General features: G+C 39.5%; 1 protein-coding gene across 5 annotated transcripts in view; it reads right to left on the reverse strand.

Annotated features, from left to right (window-relative positions):
- Tdrd12 (tudor domain containing 12) overlaps positions 1-18,628 on the reverse strand; it is a 75,847-nt gene that overhangs the window by 8,673 nt on the left and 48,546 nt on the right. For 4 of the 5 annotated variants that reach the window (XM_005400082.2, XM_005400080.2, XM_005400083.2 and 1 more), the window contains 10 exons: positions 18,236-18,427; positions 17,990-18,118; positions 16,918-17,032; positions 16,135-16,274; positions 15,789-16,009; positions 13,116-13,215; positions 5,631-5,818; positions 4,688-4,898; positions 3,017-3,109; positions 611-783 (listed from right to left, as the gene is read on the reverse strand). In XM_005400082.2, the coding sequence (XP_005400139.1) occupies positions 611-783; positions 3,017-3,109; positions 4,688-4,898; positions 5,631-5,818; positions 13,116-13,215; positions 15,789-16,009; positions 16,135-16,274; positions 16,918-17,032; positions 17,990-18,118; positions 18,236-18,427 (1,562 nt within the window). Of the gene's footprint in view, positions 1-610; positions 784-3,016; positions 3,110-4,687; positions 4,899-5,630; positions 5,819-13,115; positions 13,216-15,788; positions 16,010-16,134; positions 16,275-16,917; positions 17,033-17,989; positions 18,119-18,235; positions 18,428-18,628 lie in introns of those variants that run through there. The other variant, XM_005400084.2, reaches the window with a different exon arrangement.

Genomic DNA, 18,628 nt, shown 5'->3' on the forward strand with positions numbered 1-18,628 from the left:
AGACAGACATACTGCATGCTTCCTTTCAAATAAAGTATAAACCCCAGCTATGGTATTCCACTGAGAAGAACGGTTCTTTTCAGGAGGGGAGAGAAGTGGCTTTCATTGCCTGGGGCTGATTTTCTGAGTGTGCTCAGAAAACCCATCAAGCTACACTTGGAATGCACGCACTTTTCTGTATGTGTGTTATCTACCAAAACTAGTTAAAAGAAGTTCTTTCTGTAAGAGATATAGGTAAAATAATATACATGAGATTTCTTTCACAATCGTCCACCAAAAACTTGAGTGAGGGTTGGGGTATGCATAAAGCAAGATTCTCCAATTTTTGCACTTTTTCTTCTTGAGTCAAGGTCTTGGTATATAGTTCAGGCTGGACTTTAACTCATTATACAGCCCAGGATGGCCTCAAACTCAAGATGCCTCCTCCTGCCTCATCCTTCTGAGTGCTGAAATTTCAGGCATGCACTACTGTGCCTGGCCATTCCCCAAATATTGGTGATCACTAGAGCTGAGTGACAGGAACAAGCAAACTCATTTAACATCACCCTTGGGAGTTGTATTTCCATAAAGGAGGACAACTGTCCTGAGTGGGAGACAGAAATGCACTTACAGGGTTTGGTTTAGGTCTTCTTCAGAAGTTGGCATTTTAGCTTCTTTGTATAATTTTTTTAGTTCTTCTACATGTTCTGAATTATCAATGCCCATTCCCATGGACAAAATTTCAGCTCTCACATTATAATCAACAACAGAAGTTCTCAAATTCACAAGTTTTGTAACATGTACCTTGAATCAGAGAAAAAACATAACATTTGAAGAAATCACATCTTATTATCCCAGTATTACTGAACCCAGGGGTGTTCTACTACCGCACTATAGCCTCAGATCTTTTTGTTTTCTGAGGCAGAATCTAAGTTGCCCAGGCCATCCTTGAACTTCTGATCCACCTGTCTCAGCCTCCAGGTAGCTGAGATTACAGGGGTGCACCACCATGCCTGGCCATGCTTTAATTTTTAATTGAACCATGAATGCCCTCGAGTGTTCTCTGTAATGCACCATGGCATATGCTCCCCACTGCAGCATCTGCTTACTTCACCACTGAGGTTCCAACAGAACCATCTAAAACCCAGTCCCACACTACAAAAATATGATCAGATGTGGGAATAAAATACTTAGTCCAGATCAATCTGTAACACTGTAACTGGAAAGAAGATTGTGGGTTTTTTTCTGATTCTTATTTAGTTACTTTTACTTTTATTAACAAGAGAGATCCTAAAGCTCAGAGTCCTCTTGTGCCCAGAATGGGCTTATGTCAAGACTGTAAATCATGTGTTCTGGATCATTTCCTCCACCTATCTTTTCTGCAACCAAAACATTCTCATTCATTTCAATTTATACAATATTAAGTAAACAATAAAAATCTGCAGTAGTCTGATTTCTACGGAGGGAAAGTATAGGAGTGTCTCTTCCTTGGAGGGCAGAAGTGGGCCAGGCTGGCCTGCTAGGCACCTTCCATAGTGAACCTTGGGTATGAGTCCCATCTGCAATGGGCAGAAAAACCTTTGTGCCCTTAAAATGGAGGGGTAGCTGGGCTGGGTAAAGAAGAATTGCACACGCAATGCTGAGTCGCAGAAGCTAGACATGAAAAAGACGTAATGCATGCTTCCATTCAACAAAGTACAAAACCCCAGCTTCACTTTTCCATGATTGGAGAATGGCCGCTGGGGAGGAAATCAGAGGCGGCTGGGGTCTGTTCCCCTCCAGTGTGTCAGGAGACAACTGTTACACAGTCTGTGTGTAGCTGTGCAAACACATTTGCCACGTGGGTTTTCTTTTTTGTTCCACTCTCTGAGATGTAGTTTTAAAAATCCCTAATTCCAATTTCCACTTTTCTTCTCTAATGAAGAGCAACTGTAATACTGATTATGAGCACATCAACTAAGATCCTCTTACTCTACTCACTTGCAGTGGTAATCTGTATTTTCTAAAAAATACTTTCTCTTCCTTTTCTTTTTTTTTTGGAGAAAGGGTCACATTTTGTAGTGCAAGCTGGCCCTGAACTCACTATGTAGCCCAGATTGGCCTCGAATGCTCAATGATCTTCCTGTGTCAGTTTCCCAAGTGCTAGAAATTCAGTTGTATGCCACCACATCTGGCTTCTCCTCTTATTCTTAAATCTTATACAGATACTCCCCTTTTGACATGTTCAAGGTTTTCTAACCTTATAAAAATAACTTCCAGCAAAATAGTTCACTTAATTGAATTCTTTTATATGTTATAATCACAGTAATTAAGATCTAACACAACAAAATCTTGAATTGAAAAGTACAGTTCTAGTAGTGCAAGTGGAGAAGGCATGGTGCCAGCCAGTACAGAGACAGAGGCCCTGAGCCCCATGTCCCGGGTCATATTCACTCTACACCCCTAGTGCTGCTGGAGAGGGGCCTCCACTGCTCTGCTCAAAGACGAAACCCTGGAGTCCAGCACTAGTCTTGGCATAGGTGCTCAATAAACAGCTGCTACGTGAATGTGAACACAAGACTTATCTTTGAGAGCCCAAGGACTGGAATCCTCAGGATTACCAAGCATGTGCCGGATCTTTAGGATCATTTACAAACTAGAAAAGATGGGCACTATTATAGCAATCATTGGCCTGGAGCCTGTGTAAAATGTATAGACAGTGCGCTGTGAAATCAACTTAATGAGTGTGATCAATGCTTGAAAAAGTAGCACAGAATTACAAATACTGGAATGACAAAGGTAGCAAGGACAGTTTCACAAAACTTCAGTTGTGTAGTGTGAGAGTATGACATCATATATACAAATACATGTGTGCACTTGGTTACAACGTAAAACAATCCATCAAATGAACTAAACACACAGCCAAATTAATGACATAATGTGTAAAACACCTCTCCCTAACAAAGAGCACCAAATAAGCTGTGAAACATCACAATAATCTGGATCATTTTAGTGACCTGTTCAAAATAATTTCTTCTTAGGAAACCTGCATACCTACCATTGAATCAATCCAAACTGTATTTCCCAAAGCCAATACCACTTTTGCATCATGTAATTTTCCAACAATTTTATGATGAATGTACCTAGTAACCTGAAAAAAGCATTTCTGTTATTTTTCTGAAACTTTAACAAGAAAATACCTTATTCTATATATACTGTATGTATACTTTGCAAAATATTCCTGCATTTCATCTGAGTCTCACAACAAGCCTACGTCAGGGAAGCATCTACCCGCTTTCCTTGCTGAGGGTAATGGTAGAGTTTAATGAGGATGGGAGTGGAAAGGTGTCTTGCTCAAGGTCTCCTGCTAGCAAGTTCCAAGGTCAGGCAAGAGTGTCTGAGCCTTTGTGCTCCCAACAAGTGCTTCCACTGTAGACATGGTCCTCCCATCTCCTCCACCAACTGCCAACATGTCTTTAGAGTGTGTTTATTTCCTTGAAAGCTCAATGGGAGTGAAGTGAAGGTTGCTCCTGCTGGCCCAAAGAACATCACTAGGGACTCACTCTGCAGCCAGCAACAGGGGAACCAAGGGGCCAAGTGCACTGCTGTTTCCTCTTAAGCAGGGCCAAAAGGTGAGACTGTCAATGTTTTGTGGGCATTTAAACACCAATAAAGCACAACAGGAGGGAGCCTGTCATGTTCATGAGACTGTTTCCACTCTCCTTCAACTCGCTACATGAATTTGGGAGAACATACACAGGAGAACACGTGTTCATTTCTACAGAAGGCTACCTGTCAAAGAACTGTGGTCAGGTGTCTTTACAGACCAGAAGCCTCTTTAGGATGAGGACCCCGCCCTTCCTCCTAGAGTAGGGTGACATACCCAGACTCAGCATGGAACCTGGCACACAATGGCCTCTCAGTAAATACCTCATCTGACAAAGACAAGATTACCCCTTGATAGAGGCTATTTTTACTAACCCCACAACACGAAGTTTGTTTTCCTGGAAGTAATCACTTGTTCATTTCTTGGGCAGTGCTTAACCTTATTTATAACCCACTGCTTTTACTTTGCTTATTGTAATGGTTTCACATCCCATTAATCAGGATCCACAATATTTAACCTTCTCTTAAAAGAGTCAGGAGCACTGTTATGAAAAAGACTCACTGCCCCAGTGATAAGCAGAGCTGTCAGGCCCCCCAGCCCACTCTGGCAGCACATTAGCCCACGTGGGACTACACTGTGCCCCGTGTCCTAGCACAGGCAATGTCTCCGCCATCAAGGCTTTATCTATCCACGCTGCTTGGTGACATCCTAGTGATGCCATAGGAAATGTCCCTTCCGTTGGAAACTTTTCTAGCCTCCATCTCCCTTTCCTAGTCCATTCTTTACCCCAACAGAACCACCGGGCCCTGCAGAAAGCAGCCGCCATTTCTGTCCCCACTTTGGGACTCGGTTTTGTAGGTAATCACACTGCTTCTTCCCACTAGGACGACAGCCAGTTTACTTCACCATGACTTCTGTGTTGCACCAATAATAGGATTTTATGTACAGTGGCAGTCAGTACACCATTCTGCACCAGCAGGGACCTAAGCAGACTGCACTCTAGGACATAAAGCTAAGGCCCAAACACAAAGCTTTAAATTCAAATGAGCCCCAATTCTGTATAGGTTCTGGGTTAAATATATTCTACAAGTAAACAAAACATAAAAAGCAAAGGAGACTCACCTTTGGATTCCATTCCATCTCCCCATCAGTAGGTTTCACTCTGCAGACAATAAACTCCACAGCCTGAGGGGGAAGAGCACTGAAGTTCTCAGGGAGATCCAACAGCTGGTCTGGGGCAACAAGCCCTGTCCTGCCTTCATCTATGAACTTCACCAGGACACTGCTTGGGGCCCAAGAATCTTCTTTTTGGGTCATCTCTAACACCTGGACCCTGAACAACAACTGTAGCATCAGTGATTCTAAAACAGGAAATTATCTTTCATTCAACTTACCCATCAAATGGAAAATATACAAAAGACTCCCACATCACATGTTTTACTCTACACTAGGTATATAAAAACTTCAAGAGCTCTTAGTGGCCCATTAAAGTACATAAAATATAAAGCAGGTAGTACTTCTGAAGAATAACTCCCTTTATCAGACAACCTAATAAAAACACAGCAAAATAAAGTTTCACCATTTCTAACTCAAGGCGGTCACCACGAGCACTGGGTGTAGGTTCAGAAAAGTGGGTGCAAACAAGCACATGCGTCAGACGGGTCAGGCTGGGACACTGACTGTGCCACCCAGTGAGCTGAACTTCGACAATCTGTACAATGTAACCCTCCACAACTCAGTCTGCTTATCTGTAAAATGGCAACACTGCCCATTTTACAGGAATTTGGTAAGAACTAAATGAGTTACAGATGCATGTGCATGCAGCATACAATGCTAACTCAAAAACATCTGGGTTGCTCTGCTATCATGCTCTGTGCTTGGGAGCCAGGGTGGTGTCTCATGTACCCTAACCGGGGTCTGGGGTATACTGCGCCACAACAACCTCCTAGGAGGGGCTGAGCACGGGGTGCACACATTCAGTTAATGGCCAACAGTGAAAACAGGCATGCAATACCACTGCAATTACTTCATATCTCAAAACATTTACAGATGAAACATATTTTACCTGTGAAAAGATGTTTTTTCTTCTAATCCATACAATCCAAATTTCTTTAGCTTCTCAACAGTTGTTTTATGACTAGAATCTTTAAAATACTCATTCATTTCAGCATTAAGAGTTGCATAAAGATCCACATGTTTATCAATTATGCGACCAAAATAATTTGTTGCATTTGAAATATAACAAGGTATTATCTGAAACATATAAAACGAACATATTCAAAAAGCACATTTAATTTAAACCAAAGATGTATACAACCCCTGTATCTGCAGAAGATGTACCTGACCTAAGAATCCAAAGTATGACAACAGGGCTTCTAAAAATAAGCCAGAGCAGGGTATTGGTGATGTGCACCTGTAACCCCAACGCACTGCAGGAGGATTGCCAAATCCAAATCCAGCCTGGGCAACTTAGTAACTTCTGCAAGACCCCCATCGCAACATAAAAATTGGAAGGTTGCAGACTCTTTACTCCTGCATTGCCCAAATGATAAGACTCTGCAGCCCTCCAGTTCCCCTCCACAGCATCAGCACATCAAAACACAGTTTGCATCAGCAGAAAGGAGGTGGCCAAAGGAAGCTTGTGGACTGGATGCTCTTCACAGAAGGGCGGGACAGAATTAGGCTCAGACTCAGTGACCTACGTGTCCTGGTGTGTAGGGAACTTTTCTGGCTTTAGCACCAAAAGTCCTATGTGCTGGGAAAGCCTTCAGACTTGACTGTGCAAACTGGGAGGGTACCTTTTCGCCACCCTCCGCTGCCTGTTTTAATTCTACTCTACCCGGACCTTTGCAGACAAATACCTTAGTCTGTTACTGTTGCAGGATCCAAGGTAATGATATAAAAACCAACTGAACTTCTAAAACAATTAGAAAAGGTAACTTAAAAATAATATTAACAACAGCACCCCAAAGCAAACTACTAGGGATAAATTTAACACAGTAAATGTGACCCACCTGTCATTGAAAACTAACAATGCTTGTAGCAATTAAAGATGATTTAGAGTTATGTATTATGTTAATGGACTAGATGACAGAGTGTGGTTAAAATGTTAATTCTCCCCAAATTAACCTTCAGACTCAATGCAATACCAACCAAGAATCCCAACAGGCTTACAAGTATAAAATTTTACATGACTATGCAAAGAAAGAGAAAAAGAATACTAAAGAAGGGTAAAAGGAGAAAACTTACCTCCCAGTTTTCAAGACTATAACACTATGGTAATCAAGCCAGTATGGTATAAGAATAGACAGAGGAACAGAGTCAAGAACTCCAGAATCTATACAGATGGTCTCCTTTTTTACATCACAGGAAATGTGACTTAGGGCAAAGAGAAGGCCTTTATAGCAAACAACACTGAAACAACTGATTATCCATGAGGCTAAGCCTTGTACCCCATCTCACTTCAAGCAAAAAGTAATATGGATGAATGATAGACATAAATGTAAAATTATAAAGCTTGTAGGAAAAAGCACACGGTAAAATCTTTGTGATCTCAGAGTAGACAAAGATTTCTCATGTGAAAAGTACAAAACATAAAATGATACACTAGATCCCACAGAAATTAAAAACCTTTGCTCGGCAACTGAGAGAAAAAAAGTATATATATAAATAATTTTTTCTCTTTGACACAGGGCATCCAGAATATGTAAAGAACTCTTTAAAATTTGATAAAGAAAAAAATCTAAATAAAAAATAGGCAAGAGCCAGACATGATGGTACACACCTATAATCCTAGCACTCTAAGAGACTGAAATAAGAGGATCACAAAGTTGAGCCCAGCCCAAGCAAGCAATTTAGTGAGAACCTATCTCAAAATAAAAAATAAAAAACAGCTGGGGAACAACCATTGGTAAATTCCTAGCATCTTGTCTAGTAAAACTTTGTACTGTTTCTAATGGTTTTTTTTTTTTTTTTTTTTTAAATTCTCTTTAATGGTTTGATCAATCTTGCATTCTTGTATCTGGCAATCTGAGCAACCTCGTTGAAGATAACAGTGTGTAATATAACAACCACTGTTAATTCCTATCATTTTGTTCTGAAATCTTGTATCTTTTTTTTTTTTTGCTTTGTTTTATTTTTGTCTATGTTGTTAACATTTTGCTATTGTTCTTTTTTTATTATTCTCTTTAAAACAAAACAAAGCAGCTGGGGATCCAGCCCAGTGTAAAGGCCCTATGTACAAGTACTAGGAAAAAAAGGTGAACAGAGATTTCATATGATATAAATGGTTCATAAAGGATGTGATGGAAAGAAAAGATGCTCAAGATCCTTAAGTATTAGAGAACTGCAAATAAGGTATCAGTGAAACAGAATGGCTAAAGTACTGATGAGAATATGGACCAACTAGAATGCTAATATGTAGTGCTAGTGAGAATATAAAATGGTACAAGCACTTTAGAAAACTGAGTTTCTTATAAATATTCATTTATATGACCCAGAAATTCTATGAAGTCTAACTCAAGAGAAATGAAAATATATGTCCCAAAAGATTTATAACACAAATATATGAAGCAGACATAAATTTTAAACCCAAATGTACATTGATTTGTGAACAAACTATGGTACTGTATATCTGCATAATAGAATATTATTCTGCAATAAAAAGAACAACATAGATGAATCTCAAAGGCATTATACTAAAGAACAGAAATCAAACTAAAATCATTACATACTGCATGATTCCACTAATATAAAATGCTAGTAAAGGCAAAACTGTCATAAAATAAAGCAGATGAGGGATTGCCAGGGTTGGTGGTGTGGGGCACTGGTCTCACTGTCAGGGGACAGATCTTTATGAGGTGATGGAAATACTTGTTTCATGACAGTCATAGCGGTTAGCGACTATATACATTTATCAAAAGTTGTCAAACTACACAACTGAAATTAGTCATCTTTATTGTATATAAAGTATACCTCAATATAGCTGATTAAAAAGAAGAGATTTTAGAGATTTGGCAGTGGGGTTCTGGAAAGGTGGCAACAGTGAACATAGTTTTTCAGTCTCCTTGAATCCCCATATGAACAGAGACAAAGTAACTGGACAGCAAAAGCAGATCTCAGGCACATAACTTACAACAGTAGTTGGCAAAGTATTCCCCATGTACCCCAAAAGAACAGTAGATGAGGGAGATAACAGGAAAAAATTCTAAGTGATCTTGGGTTTGAGAATGACTTTTTTGTTCCACTGAGTTATATTCCTAGCTCCCTTTTTGTCCGTCTGCTTCAGCCTCCCAAGTAGCTGGGAGTATAGGTGTATGCTACTGTACCTAGCTGTTGGTGACTTTTTAAGATATAATGCCAAAAGCATAATCCATAATATAAAAAAATTACTGAACTGTCTTCATTAAAATTTTAAAAACTTATGCTCTACAAAGAACACCATAAAGAGAATAAAGATAAGCCACATAGAGCAAGAAAAATTTTGCAAAACATGTAGTAATTGGCAAAAGACTTTTATCCAAAACATACAAAGAACTTCTAAAACAGTAAGAAAGCTTGAAGTGTAGCTCAGTGATAAGCACTTGCCTCAAATGCATGATGCTCTTGAGTTCAAGCCCCAGCACCACTAACATAATGTAATTATTTCTGAACAGACACCTTACTACACAATATATGCACATGGAATATAAACATGTAAAAGATGCTCAACAAACAGCTCTAGGTGTCATCAAAATATACATCGAACGTTTAAATTTTAAAAATGACAGTGAAAGACACATTGCCAATATCCCTCTTGCTTCAAACACATTTATCCCATCATTCTTGCCACTCTCTGAAGGACTTCTGAAGTCTTCTCTCATGTCTTTATGAGATGTGCACTAGTTGACTGATTATGTCAATTTGAGAAGTTTAGAAGCATAACTAAACTTGGCTCAGCAATTGGCTCAGCAATTCTACACCCTAGGGTGTACAGGAGCCACCCTAGGGTGGATCATCACCTAGATAATATAAAAGGGAAATGAAGAAAGACAGAGGTACTTCCACTCCTTTTGGAGGAGCTCCAGTCTTCACCTTCAGCTTGGACTCAATCTCCTGGCTTCTAGTGCAGACTCTTTGGCTTCTGCCTTGGATCCTTCAGGCTTCCGTCGCAGACTCATCGGCCTCCTGGTATGGACTTGCACGGAACTCTGCAGTGAACTCCAGACCCTGGACTGACTCCTTCGGTCTTCAGTGTGCAGACACCCTCTGCACGCTTCCCCATACAACTCTCTGGCTGACCGTCGTAAGCCAATCTTGTAATTTCTTATAATTTGTACATCCTGTGTTATATCTGTTTCTCCAGTAAAACTCTGACTGATACAAGATGTAATAAAAAATATGATGAATGCTGCTTTTGACCTAACAAAGAGGCAGGATCATAAAAACATTACAGTGTATCCTGATCCACCTCATTCACCAACTCTGGCACACTGGGATGTCTGGCTCTTCCCCAAAGTTAAAATGACCATAAAAAGTAAATGTTTTGAATGGACTCAGGACATCAAGGAAGCTACAACAGCACAACTAAAGTCACCGATGAAAAAAGATTGTAGAGCTGCTTCATCAAGTGGCAAGAACAATAGGATAAGGTGTTCAAAGTGAGGTTAAATAATATGTGAAGGTGATTAATGTGGCTTTTACAGTAATAAATTTAGAAAATTTACACATCCACCATATTTTTTCAATCATATTATGTGTGTGATCAGGAAACTGAAAATTTAACAAGACCCATACCACTATATAGCTAAAGATTTGTTAAAACTCCAAAACCCAGTACTGCCAAATATTGGAAAGAATGTGGAGCGACAATACCTCTCATTTATTGCTGGTGGGAATGCAAAGAAGGTACAGCCACCTTGGAAGACACCCTAGCAGTTTGTCACAAAACTAAATATATTTTTAGCATCTGATCCAGTAATTACAGTCCTATGTATTTACCCAAAGGAGGTGAGCATTTATGTTCATACAAAAATCTGCACATGAATGTTCATAGAAGCTTTATTCATAACTGCCAAAACAGGGTCAACCACAAAGTCCTTCAAAGTGAATGGATAAACTGACTCACACTGACAACGGGCTATACTATGTACGTATCAAGCCATGAAAAAACATGGAAAACTTAAATGCACATTACTAAGGAAAGAAATAACCTGAAAAGGATGAGTTCTGTACGGCTCCAACTGAATATTCTGGAAAACAGAAAAGAGCAGTGGTTGCCAGGAGTTTACAGGGAGGGAGAAGGGTGAAAAGGTGTTAACACAGAAGATGTTTAAGGCAGTGGAACTACTCTGAATGACACTGTACTGGTAGATGCAAACTCTACACAGTTGTCAAAATCCACCTGACTATACAGCTGCGAGAGAACCTTAATTAAACTAAGACTCTGGTTAATAATAACGTACTAACATTGGTTCTTCAAGTGTTACAAATATACCACACTAATGTGAGATGTCAAGAATAGGAAAAATAGGAAAAGGGCAGTGAGGTGTTTTATGGGAACTGTCTATACTTCCTGCAAATCTAAAACTGCTCTAAGAATCAAAATCCATTAATGTAAAAAAAGAAGAGCAGATGAGCAAACCCCACTCCATGAGCACAAGAGCTACTCAGTGCTGCCTCAGGCCTCAGTCCTGGACAGCAGAGGAAAGCAATGGAGCAGCCCTTGACCCAGAGCAAACAGAGCCCACCGGTGGTCAGGAAAACACACAGGCCTGTAGGACAAGGCAGCCCCACCACCAAGGCTCTTGCAGCTCAGACTTCCCTCCAGCCACAAGAGCAAGAAGGAAGGAAAGGGCTGGAGAGGAGAAGGGAAGGGAGCCAGAAGATCTCAAATGCTATCGCACTGTTTTGTTTTTTCACACAACACATAAATGACAGAAATGAGAACTCTGAAATGCGAAAGTTATCCTGATGTATGGTTTCTCAAATAAATTTTATTTAGCAAAATAAATTTTATCTAAAAATGAGCAATAGTAAGGTACCAAGGTCAAATCCCATATCAATTAATAATAAAAATAAAGGGGCTGGGGATTTAGCTCAGAGGCACAGTGCCTGCCTGGCAAGCACGAGGTCATGAGTTCAATTCCCCAGTCCCGGAAACCAACCCCTCCCCCCCGCAAAAAAAATATATAAATAAAATAATAAAGAATAAAAAACAGTGCCTAGAGATAATGAAAACCATTTGAAAGATGCATCTACAACCAGGCACCCCTGGGTCCAATCCCCACTACTGCCAAAATAAAAACAAAAAACAATGCCTTTTAGCTTTTTAAATGATATGTGACATTTAAAAATAACACAAATTGAGGCCTGGCGTGTAGCTCAGTGGTACAGCACAGTGTGCTTAACACACAAGGCCCTGAGGTCAATCCCTACACCTCTATCTCCCCAGAAAAGAAAGACTTAAATAAGAAATAGAAAAACTTAGAAATGTGGTGCTAAAACTCAGAAAAATTAAATAAAAAATTAATTTTAAAAATTAAATTAAAATTAATAGTTAGAAATCAAAGAAAAATTATTTCAATAAAAACTAATGGACTGAAATGGTGCTCATCCCCCCAAAATACACATGCACATCCTAATTCCCAAGGTCACTGTGACCTTATTTTTAAAAGGGTCTTTTCAGATGTAATTAACAATCTCCAGACAAAAAGACTGTTCTGGTTATCCGACAGCTTTCTCTCCAGTAAGGAGCATCCTCACAAGGGACAGGACAGAAGAGGAAGAGGTGACGTGACAAAGACAGAGGCTGGAGAGAGATGGCTACATGCTGAGGGCTGCCAAGCCACACCTGCAGACAACAGAGGCCAGAAGAGGCAAGGACCGGGCTGTTTCCTGGAGGCTCCCAGCACAGCCCTCCCAACGCCTCTGGAGTTGGGAGAAAAGAAATCGGTGTCATTTTAAGTCACCAACAGGGGTGATTTGTTACAGTGTGCTACAGCAGCCACGTAGTAGACAATGCATTAAAGGAAAAAGGCAAAAAAGTTTAAATTCAGAAATGTAGAAATTAATAAACAAGATCTGAAAGAAAATGACTTTTAACTCAGCAATTCTGATTCTCAAAACGTTTGGAAAACATTCAGCTACTCACTTCATTATTTTTAACAGAGTTAACTTTCTTTTTTTGTTTTTGTTTTTTGGTTTTTGAGACAGGGCCTCACTATTTATTCCAGGCTGGCCTCAAATCTGTGGTAGTCCTCCTGCCTCAGCCTTCCCAGTGCTCGGATTATAGGAATGCGCCACCATCCATTTTCAATAGCCTCCAAACAGAAACAAATTTTTTCTGAAAATATAACTGAAAAAAACTCTAAACTGAGATCAATTTACCTGATTTGATTTTGCTCTCATATAAACTGAAGTTCTGAAAAAAGGTACCTTACAAGGCTCCATTCCTGTTACTAAATTAATAATAGTATGCTGACTACTGGAAATTGTACCAAAATTCTCCTTAAAAATTTACTTATTAGAATGACCCTTAACCACTGGACAAAAGTATCTTAACAGAACTTACTTTAATATATCCAAACGCTGGTAGAGCTTGGTTGGATAATTTCCTTGGCATATCCATTTCCGGATTAATATGGTGTCGGTCAGGGCAGATCCTTTTGTCTCTGAAAAATAAAGACTAGGTTTATTATGGTGGTGGTGGTGATTGTGTGGAGCCTTAAACATGCTAGACAAAGGCTCTACCACTGAGCTACACACCTAGCCCCCCTAGATTTCAAAGCCAGGAGAAATAGTAACAGTTAATGTGAATTCTGAAACGTTCTTCAAAACTTAATCTGCAGCTGAAATGAAAGAACTTTTATTCGAAACATCTTAAGCAACTACATCAAGTACTTCAGATGACACTAACAAAATATAAATATACAAATAAGTGGAAAAGGGTTATGTGAACTAACAAAACATACCTCAAAAACTAAAGACTCAGCAACATATTATCATAATCCAAAATACAGGCCAATTAACCTCTGAACTAGAAGCCACTCCTTAAATATAATGTTATCTCCAAACTGAGAAACAGTTAAAGTTCCAGTTTTAAAAGTTAATATTAAAAAATTAGTATTAAAAAATTTTATATTTTACATATCAGGGGCAGGGGGTTTAGCTCAGCAGCACAGTGCCCACCTGGCAAGCACAAGGTCGTGAGTTCGATTCCTGGTACTGGAAAGAAACCCAAAACTCCCCCCTAAAAAAATAAAATAAAAAATAAATTTTACATATATACAGTGATACCACAATTCACAAACTCACTTCTCTCCACAATTCTGGCTATAAATAGAACTCAACAAGAACCAAGTCAAATTTTCCCTTAAGTACAAAACACTGAAGCTAACCATTCAATGTGATTCAGTTCTCTTCCAACTTGATTTGTGAACAAAATTGTGGAAAAAATCAAATTCATGAATGAGGTTTTCTTTTTTCTCTTTTCTTTCTTTCTTTCTTTCTTTCTTTCTTTCTTTCTTTCTTTCTTTCTTTCTTTTCCTTCCTTCCTTCCTTCCTTCCTTCCTTCCTTCCCTCCTTTCTTCCCTCCTTCCTATCCATCCATCCAGCCATCCCTCCCTCCCTCCCTCCCTCCAGGGCCTTGCTATCGAGTCCAGACTGGCCTTGAACTTGATATTCAGCCCAGGTCTGCTTTGAACTCACAATCTTCCTGCCTCAGTCTGCCAAATGCTAGGATTACATGTGTGTGCCACTATGTCTGGCTGCCTTCCCTTCTTCCTTTCTTCTTGTTCTCCCTCTCCCTCTCCCCCTCCCCCTCCCCCCTCCTCTTAATATGGGTACTGGGAATCAAACCTGAGCTTGCCAGGCAGGTGCTGCACCACTGAGCAATATCTCTGGCCTACAACATTCTATTTAAAAGCATAAATAAAACTGCTGTTAATAAGCTATTTAATGTATCATACAAAACAATTAATGTCAATAGTTATCTTAAATTCAATCCAGGAGATGTTATTAGACACCTACACACCAGCTGTCCATTTACCAAGTAGTGGCATCATGTGTAGAGTGCCCCCACAACTGTTCAGGTACCCATGCCCTCCAAACTGATCTATAGCATTCATGTAGTCTCTTACCACAATTCTGGTAGGATCTTTGGAGAAATTAACAGTTTATTCTATGGCTAAAGATTTTAAATAACCAAAACAACCTCACACAGAGGCAAAGTTAGAGGGATTCCATGCCAGATCTCAAGACTCATTATAAAACTACAATGCTTAAAGTGTCGTGTTGGTAGAAGAGACAAATGGAACAATGCAGCAAAACAGACCACATATCTTACCACCTGGTTGATGGAACAGATAATGATCTATGCACAAAAGGGCAAACCTTGCCCCATACCTCAGACTATACATGCACATGAGCACTCAAAGTTTCAGATTTCACAGCACTTCAGATTTTAGGATTATGGTTGATTGCCACCACAAGATTACATAAGTACATTGTGATATATTCATATGATGAGTTATATTCACAAAATAGATAAAACAGATACACACAATACAGATGAATTTCACAGATATTAGACTAAAAGAAACATGAGTACACTATAATTTCATTATATGTTAATAAATGAGCAGAAGTATAAAATATGGGATCAGCCTGGGTGCCCACCAACAAATAAATGGGTAAAGAAAATATGGCCTACACACACAATGGAGTACAATTCAGCTGTGCACAAAAATGAAATCCTATTATCTCCATCAAAATGGATGCATTTAGAAGACATTATGTTTAATGAAATAATCTAGAAAGACCAGTACTTGATGTTCTCGTTCATATGTGGGAGCCAGAAAAATTGAACTTGACAGTAGATTAGTGATTGAGTGAGGGGGGTGGGTACAGGAGTGGGGTAGGAAAAAAGGAGGGTTAGATTTTATCAGTACACTGTATATGCAGGTAGGTAAATAGCACACCAATTCCTATTAACATATACAGTTAAGGTGTGTTAATAAAAAATTGGAGGGTAAAGGAGCAAAATCTATCAGGGTTGACAGTGACAGAGGGTAGTTACTGCTGGATAGGGCACATCACGCAGAGTGTGCAGGAATCTCTGTGTGCTCCCAGAGCTGGGTGCTTGTTAGCAAGGATGCACAGAGGTGACCCTTCATCAAGTTGTAAAATTATCATCTGTGTATTTTACTGCATGTTACACCTCAACTTAAAAATAATATGGGCTTACTTGCAAAAGCCAAAAGCTTTAAGATATGGACAAAGAGATCGTCTGGCCTTCTTATCTTCTTTGGCTTCCAGAACTCCAGCAGTAAACTCATATAGCTCCAATGGGATTTTGGCATCTGCTCGCTCCAAGTAGCGCAGGACACCAACTGCCTGGCCCGCATTTTTCTCCGTCAGCAACAAGACAGACTTGGGTTTTTTATCTCCCTGCTCTGCAGGAGAACCCTTAAATCGGGGTGACAAAGGAAGTAATCATCTTTTCCAGTCTCAATGAAACTTTATGGCATCTGAATTTGTTATTACACAGAAAATGACAGTGAAACACTGAAGGTAACAAAACTTGATCAAACCTGTTCAGTTAAACTCTCAAAGTGATCAGACATGCAATACAGGCGTCCACCAAAAAATTTTGGCGAAGAAGGGAAGCTGAAGTGAATCACACGTGTGGCATCGGTGATGGCCAGGAGTGGTATGCAGTCATCAGTTAAAGCTGGAGGAAAGGATTCCGACAAGTGTCCATGAGTGGGCTTTTGGCACTTTAATGAGCAGTCCCAATAATCATGCTGCACTGCATTTCTGCACTCCATTTTATATTTTCGGGTACTGGAGAAGGAACCAGGGCTTCAAGCATTTTAGGGAAGCCTGAAGCTGTACCATTATACCCACTAGCCCTACATTTTAGATGCAAAGAAACTTCTTCTCCCCCTTTTTTTTTTCCAAAAATGCCACATCCCAGTACTTAAATTCCAGAGAAAAATAGCCCCCTTTTTGAGAAAAATGCTTTCCTATGACAAATCCAGGCCACCTATGTGTTTTTCACTTATTTTCTATATTTTGGCTTTACATTTCTATTATAACCATAATTCAGTGTAGGCAATGGTGCACAGATACAGACTCAGTGGGCTATGTACATACAGACTTTAGATATACCACAGTGATCTCCAGCTAGAACCCCAGGGAAAGCAGCCGGACTACCAGTTGCTGCCTACAGCCCTGAGAGCCCTAGAGGCGTCTAGAGTCACCTCAGCTGGAAATTAATTTCATTTTGAGAAATAATGAGAAATCTGGTGACACATAAATGAAGACTATTAGTTCAGCCTTATCTAAATGTAAGTAGAAATTAAAATATTTACCTAATACAATGTCAGAGCCAGAATTTAACTTCTTCCACTGTTCTAAAACACTTTTTAAGTCAAAAGCCATTTCTTTATGCATTTTCAAGCAAAATATTGAATTGCTTTCTACCACCTGAAGACAAAACCAAAAGAAGTTCACAATAGGGAACACAAGCTTGAAGCCAACTATTCCATGAGTAATTATTAATGTAGATTACTTTATTTTTTGTTTGTTTTGAGACAGAGTCTCACTATGTAGCCCAGGCTGGCCCTGACCTCACAGAGCTCCTCCTGGCTCAGCCTCCAAACACTGGGATTACAGGCATGCCCCACTATGCTCTGTGAATGACTTTAAATTACCGAGGAGGGCATTAACTCATGGACCCAGTAATTCTTGAGAATGAAATGACTATCAATTTAAATGCATCTCCAAAGTTTTCTAAGCTTTATCTAGCAACTTGCTTAATGAAATAATCATTTTGCTAAAACTGTTTCCCTACCTTTTAAAATTATAAAAAAATAAAATACATACATATGTATGTGTATAGTTTGTATAAGTAGGTATAGGTCAAATATACAGTACTACTGTCCACAAGGGCATTATATTTGTATCTTCTTTCCAGGTTATTCTTGAAGAAAAAAAAAAGAGGCATTACTGATTCTTTTATTTTGCATTTGGCGTTGGCTCTACATCTGCATTAATGGATACAAAATTGGAGTTTTTAGCCAATTTCTTTTGCTATTCCAGCTCAGATAGTATCTTACTGTTATCTTCTCAATCTTAGCTAGAGGATAGAAGATACGGGCACTTCTGCACTTACGTCCTTTCACGCTCCACAATGACAAGGTCACCCAGCACTGCTCCCTGGGGAGCCTGCATCTTGGAAAAAGCTGGGACCCTGTGTGGTTCCTCCCCAAGAGCCAGGCCTCCTGCTCTCAGCACTTTTGGCAGAGCCTGCCTCCTCTTCTAACTGATGTGAAACTTGGGAAACTATCTTTGCCACATATTCAATCACTCTAGTAATTTTCTGGTCACTTAAGACTCAGCCACAGTTTAAACAAAAATGTCTTTATGGGTGGATGTGCTCACCTTAGACACTATTTCTGTTTCAGCTACAGAGCAGGTGAAGATCAAGGTCTTTTGTGCCCGACTTGGAATGAAATCAAGAACCTGGAGTAAAGTAGAGGTTTTTTCACATTCTAGGCAAAGATGTACCACCTGGTAATAGATACAAGGTGACATATATTTAGAGTGCTGCAGTTTCACTTTTCATGGCTAAGTTATAGAAACACAGGTAACTTCCTTGTGCTCATCAGCTGCTGCCCCTCTCATCACCTGCTGGACGTTCCCGTAGAGAGCAGCCTCCTCTGGGGCTGTGATCACAACGTAGGGATCACTCATGAACTCTCTCATCAGGTGCTCTATATGTCTGTTCCAGTGAACGCCAACTGCAATGATCTGACGTGGTGCACTCTCCCTTTCTTCCATTTTCACATTTTTCTTAAAGTTATCTAAGATAGCAAACACCTAAAAAATTAGCATAAATTTCATATTTACTTAAGAAGAGGGTAAGAATTGGTTTGACAACATAAAATGTAAAGAATTATGTATTTTCTATTTCCAGAGTGGGGAAAGCCTTTCTGAAAAAAGGGAACAACTAAAAGAAAATGCTTAAAGTCAATAAACAACATAAAACTGCAGGATAAAAAGGATTAAAGCATTAAAGTA

The sequence above is a fragment of the Chinchilla lanigera genome, unplaced genomic scaffold, assembly GCF_000276665.1.
Source record: "Chinchilla lanigera isolate Chin_1 unplaced genomic scaffold, ChiLan1.0 scaffold00067, whole genome shotgun sequence".
Taxonomy (NCBI): Eukaryota; Metazoa; Chordata; class Mammalia; order Rodentia; family Chinchillidae; genus Chinchilla; species Chinchilla lanigera.